Source organism: Athene cunicularia, assembly GCF_003259725.1.
Source record: "Athene cunicularia isolate RWA chromosome 8 unlocalized genomic scaffold, athCun1 chr8_part1, whole genome shotgun sequence".
NCBI lineage: Eukaryota > Metazoa > Chordata > Aves > Strigiformes > Strigidae > Athene > Athene cunicularia.
Window position 1 is genome coordinate 366342 of NW_020799109.1, and position 6000 is coordinate 372341.

A 6000-nucleotide genomic window follows, 5' to 3' on the forward strand; every position below is an offset into this window, starting at 1 on the left:
GATCTCGTGTTTTATCCTGTCAGAGCAGCTCACGGACACGCTGCTGAGAGCTCACATGGGGCTGGACACCGCCTGCTTCGCGGGCCTGCAAAACAGAGGTAACGCCGGCCTTTACTGAGAGGTTACGAAAATATTTCTAGCCCCTCACTGACATGTTGAGCCACAGGCTGTTCAACTCCGTCAGGTGCCAGGTCTGACGGCCCCTCGGGGGGTTTAACCGCTGGCACTGTTTGGGCGAGCAGCGGCCGAAGGGGAGATGCTGCCCCCGTCTCCGTTCCGGGGGTGCCGACACCCCTGTGCTGCTGGCGGTGCCACCGCGCTCCCCGGCCAGGGCTGAAGGGCACTTCCAGCAAATCCTCACGGGAGTCTCCCCCTTCGGGTCCGTGACAGCAGGACCAGGCGCGGCAGCCCCGCGCGGTTCCCCGTCCCCACCCGCTGTGCAATGTGGGGCTTGGGGAGCGTTTACTGTCTGTGGGTGCTCAGAGCACCCCCAGCTCCCCCCACCCGCCGCAGGAGCCCGAGCTGGGGTTAGCCAGGGCTGCTGCTGCCAGGCTACGGGCCCACCAGTGGGGTCACCGCCCCGCCGGCTGCCACAGTCACCCAGAACCTCAGACCGACAGAGTTCTCGCGTAACACCTCCTGCTTTGTCCCCATTACTGGTGTGTCAGAAGCAAATCCATTTTCCCTTTCTATCCAGGTTGCTTTCAGCAATGAAATCAATACACGGCACTTGGGGAATTCAGAAATAACGCAATTATGGCAGTTAAAGGGAATAATCACATTAAAAGAATGCAACTTCACTTTACAGTGACTAACCACCCAGGAAGCTTGTCTACCAGGTGAAGCAATCAGGGAAGTCTTTTCAAAACACAGTTTGGCCTCCAGCTGAAGATGCAAAGTCTCTGTCAGCCCTTTGTTTTCCCCCAAACGCTCTGTACACTCTAACACCAGATGGACAGGCCATGCAGACAGGATGATACAGAAACCACCACGCCTGCTCCACCTTCTACGGCTGGTTTTACTTTGTGGTTTTACTTTGTGACTTTATCTATTTCTCTTAGCCCTCAGCGTTCTCAAACATACTGACGTTTCTGCTGTTAAACTAGTGGTTTATAATGACTTTTAAAACCTCCATTTGCTGAGAAATTCTCCTTGTTCCTTTGAAGTCAACCTCAGCAATTCCCAACCTCCATGTCTAGCTCCTTTGTACTTCTTGCTCAGAAGAGACCTTCAGGAACAATACTAAGCCTCTTGCAGCCTGGTGAAGGTTAAGCCAGCTTGGGTAACATTCAGGAGCCGTTACACCACTGCCTTGGAGGTGGCATTGGGGAGTTCAGTCAGTAGGGAGACAAACACTGTTATAATGAAACACTAAATAAAACATGAACAGCCATAGATACATGCCAGAGAAAAAGCTGCGTTGTGTTTACCGTCAAATTACATTGATATAATACACAGTGCACCCTTAAAACAGCACAAAATGGAAAAATTAAAAATGCAGGCATTATAGAAGCAAAATTAAAAATAAATGATCTGAGCTATCTGAACATAAACATCATGAACAAGCTTTTTCCCACCTGGTAGCACTAGAGTACACACTGACTGGCTGAAAAAGGACGGCAGAGCCCAGGGCACGGCGCAGCAGCATCGCCTCCTGCACAGCTCCCGAGTGTTTGAGAGGGGGGTGGGAACAGGGAACGCTTAGAAAAGTCCGTTTGAAATCGTACACATAAAAAGCCAGGCACTTCCCGTTTTGATCAGGCTTGGCCAGAAAGGGTAACCGTGTACTTCTCTGTTTGGAGCTGGATCTCTGGCACCTAAACCAGAAACGCTGATCCTCGTCGGTAACGGGTGGGCAGGGGCACAGAGACAGAGGCTGCCGTTGCTCCGGGGAGGTGCAGGGTGGTGCCAGCCTACCGGCGGCTCACCCTGCTCGGCACCCCTCTGCTTTGCCCCAGGGCTAAACCTCGCTCCAAGGACTCCAGAGCTCAGCTCAGAGAAACAGGAAACGCAGGTGTTCCCGTGGCACACCCCAGCAATCTGTGGGTAACAGAGCTGGCATCTGCCCATCAAAGTACCAGCTTCCAGACTCTAACAGTAAACCCCAAATCATCAGCACCTTGTCTTGCTAACAGGTCTTGACCCCAACAGTATTAGTCACAAGGGAAAGTGATCTCTCATGCAAACGCTCTTCCTCTGATCAAAGCTAAGAAAGTGTAAAAAAATTTAAAAATAAAGAAAAATGAGAAATAAAATGATTTATACTTAAGACAGGATGTTTTGATTTTAAAAGTACTTTTAATGATTTTGTCTCTACCCGTTTGAAGGTCGAAAAGAGAGAAACGTGTTATCATTGTATCGCTGTATCATTGCACGTTGCTGGAGCTAGTGTCCTACTCTGGAAAGCTTTTAAAGCAATTCCTAATGAACTGGTTCTGTATCATATTCTTACTGACGAAGACTACAAAACATTATAATTGGCACCCCAAGAAAAATCAACAATTAGTGTTTTCAGGGATCTGGAATATTTCATTACTTCTTTCATCAGAAAAACCGTTTATCTGCATTTGCTGCATTATTAGTGTTATGCCGCAACAACATTGTTAATGCAATTTCATTATTTCTGCTTCAACGAAATCGGAGAAAAGATCTGTGTACTTTTTTCTCATGATTTTTACAAGCTGGGAAGTAATCAATTATCCACAAACGAAGCCAGGGAATTTGTTCAAGTACTGTTCATTCTACAAATCAGACTTTTCTTTCTGTCTCTGTTGACAAATTTCATCGTAAATTTGCTTCCTGAACTTCAGCATGTCTTCCACGTCTTTGTAGGTGAGCATTTCTTCAACAGACAAGAGCTGAAACCCACTCAAGTCAAAAGCTGTCATGTGCCGCACAGAATTTAACATTTTTAACGACATTCTAACTGATTCACTTAAAGTAGAACAAACAGGAAAAATCCTAGCAGTCCACAACCCCAAGCGCGTATTCTCACTGGAGAAGAGCTGCTCTGAAACCTTTACACCCCAGAGGGCCAAGCATTCCAGTAAGCCCACGCCAAAGAACTGGAGTGAATGGACATCTGACAGCAATTTCACGCTCTTTTTCAAGTCGTCTTCTACCCCAAATGCCATGCTGACGTACCTCACCTGGCCGCTGACCTTTACGCTCAGTGAGCTCAGGAGGCAGCCAGAGGGCACGTCTGCCCCCGGGCCGATGCATGCCCCGCTGATGATGCTGCCCTGCCCCACAGAGGCCCCGGGCCCGATCTGGCAGTACTCAACGACGGCCCCGGGCCCGACCCGACCCCCAGGCTCCAGCACGCTCTGGATGACGCTGCCACATCGGCCCGCGGTCGCAGCTTTGTCCGAGAAGGCGCTAAAGGCCACAGGCAGAAAGTCAAGCTCAAACTTCAGTTTGCTGTCGGCTGTAAAATGAAACAAATACTCTTGAGTCGTTCCAATGTGGTAGAACCTGGAGTTGTTCAGGACGATGACGTTGAGCGCGGTTCCCCTCAGAAGGGAGTACAGCTTCCGCCGCACCTCCACCAGCCCCGGCTCCTCTGCTGTGGCGTTACTGGTATCTTGTGTGTAATCGTGAGTGGCTCCGGGCCCCAGGGCCTGGAGGAAGTCACCGTAGGCATCTATTTCACAGCAGAGCGTGCCCACCTCCTTGTAAAACGTCAGCAGGTGTTTTGCAGCGCTCTGGTCGATGTAGAATATACTGTCTGTATACACACACTCCGAGGTTGGCGGAGCAGAGGCCCCTCTCACGCACACCGCGCCGCACCGCCGCATCGTCTCAACGTCGGGCTTGTGCAGGAAGCGCCGGCAAGACGCGTACTCCAGGCCTCCCTCCCCCGAAAAACTGGATGGATCCAAAACGAACACCCCATGTGTGGTGCCAACTGCCAAATCCGAAGGGTGAGCTAAGGCCGTAAACCCGGGTTTATCAAAGGTGAGGGTTTCCGTGGGGCCGGTGCTGTACAGCTCGATGTCATCCGAACACGTCACGAGAACTCCGGGTTTCATATGGCGGGGGAAATCAATGTACATGGCGAGCTTCAGCTCCAGCATCTGGCAAACGGGCTCACCGAAAGGCAACGCTGTGAAAATCTTTCCCAGAGCACTTGCGTTTGGTAAACGTTGGCTGTAACCACCTTGACAACAAAGACATCTTTAATCGCACAGAGATGCTGTCCACAAGCAAAGCCTAAACCTACACAGCTGTTTCACATACACACAATGGTATAAAAGACCCAAACCCAGCTTGGTAACACACTAAGTATTCCTCAAAAAATGACAGATCTAAAGAAAATCATCAATCATTCTTCCAACATTTCTCAAAGCAGATCTGACCTTATGTCCAAAATCCAGCATGCCTTAAATAGCTTATTTGAAAATTGTGGCTGACTTCATTCCCTTTAGTCTGCTTCAGAGCTGGAATACGGACACTTGTCTACAGCTAGAGAAGAAAGCAAACAACGCCTGCTTTTTGCTTGAAAAAAGGACGACTCCTGCACCCTTGCCCGGAATTTTAAGTCAGAGGTGACTCGAACAAGCAGTGGTTTGGGCAGGTGGCTTGTTATCACCTGGATACTCTCCTCCTCCTACACAGAAGTGATGCCCTTTGGGGAGTGTTCTGCCTATCCCGACAGGTTCAGTCTGCCTGCAGTGAGAGGCCCCCAGCCCCCCGAGAGGGCGGGTGTTTCAAGCAGAAGTTTCATTCGGACACTCTGAATTACACTTCCTTCGCCACTGCCCGATTGGACAACTTAAGTGCCGAGAAGAAATGCTTAAGCGACAGCAATACTTTTTAAGCATTAATCTAAATCCAAACCACCGGATCAGACACACTTGGGATGACTGAGGGAACTGTATTTCAGAACTCTGACTCCTCTGCCATCGTATTCAGAAAGAAAAATGCACAGCGTTTACCAGAATGGATTAGCAGCACAATGAAAGATGTCCATTCATCGCCATACAGATCCTCCAGGCACTGGAGAACGTGAAGTGTTGATCCACCATTTCCTAAAGAAAAAACATTTTAGTACCTGCTGAGAAGAGCACCAAGACCACCTGCACGGACTTGTGAAGGACACCGGGCTCTGGCGCCGCGGAGGGGTGACCGGGGGGCACGTTTTAAATGCTGTCTTCTGCTGCAGGAAATAACCCGTCATTTAGTTTCCAAAAGTTGTTATGGCTGTCGGGACGATCTTTTAAACAAACCCGAGCATCAGTGGACGCAGAGATACCTACTGGAAATTTCTTGAACCAGCTGTGGCCGAGCGGCCCTTCCACCACCCCATGTGGGACGAGCTGACGCAGAGGGGCTGGCGGACAGACCTCCCGGACGGACAGACCCCCTGGACGGACAGACTGGCCCTCAGGATGGATGGTCCCCCCAGACGGACAGTCCCCCTGGAAGCCTCGGGGCTCGGGCACTGAGAGTAGCCAGCTCCTGGGAACAGACCACGTCTTCGCCTCCCAGTCGTTCAGCGAACAGCCCCCGCGTTTGAGGCATTTCACCGTTCCGACCGGCTGTAACTCCACCGTAAAACCCAGGAGGCGAGCGACACACGGCTCGCCGAGGACTCGAGGCGAGCGCTCAGAGTACTCCCGACATTTACGGCGTGCAAATGGGGGAGCAGCCTGGGGACACGAGGCAAGGGTTGGGGGTATTTTACGCGCTCCTACAGCTTAAAACTGCTAGATATTCGAAAATCAATCTCTGCGTATTACTCCGCGTTGCAGATACGGAACTGAGATTCGTTACTTCCTACATCGCAGCGAGCAGGAATGAGGAGCTGCAGGACGGCGTTTGGGCCGTCAGGTTTTGCCGCTCACTGGGGAAACACATCCAGACATTCTCCAGCTGTTCAAACGTGAACACTCGGGCCGAGCGGATGAATTCGGGAGCCCCGCGTTACCCCGAGGTCCGCCCCTCAGGCTCAGAGGCGGCGCCGCGCACCCGCACCGGCCGTAACGCCCCGGGCCTTGC

At 51.2% G+C, this 6000-nt stretch overlaps 2 protein-coding genes across 2 annotated transcripts in view; both read right to left on the minus strand.

Annotated features, from left to right (window-relative positions):
- LOC113482777 (serine/threonine-protein kinase TNNI3K) overlaps positions 1 to 2354 on the minus strand; it is an 87525-nt gene extending 85171 nt beyond the window's left edge. Inside the window, exons 1-2 of the mRNA XM_026853837.1 lie at positions 2318 to 2354; positions 1578 to 1700 (exon numbers count right to left, since the gene is read on the minus strand). Coding sequence (XP_026709638.1) covers positions 1578 to 1700; positions 2318 to 2354 — 160 coding nt within the window. The remainder of the gene's footprint in view (positions 1 to 1577; positions 1701 to 2317) is intronic.
- FPGT (fucose-1-phosphate guanylyltransferase) overlaps positions 650 to 6000 on the minus strand; it is a 27396-nt gene continuing 22045 nt past the window's right edge. Inside the window, exons 4-6 of the mRNA XM_026853838.1 lie at positions 5259 to 5365; positions 4938 to 5030; positions 650 to 4159 (exon numbers count right to left, since the gene is read on the minus strand). Coding sequence (XP_026709639.1) covers positions 2742 to 4159; positions 4938 to 5030; positions 5259 to 5365 — 1618 coding nt within the window. The 3' untranslated portion in view covers positions 650 to 2741. The remainder of the gene's footprint in view (positions 4160 to 4937; positions 5031 to 5258; positions 5366 to 6000) is intronic.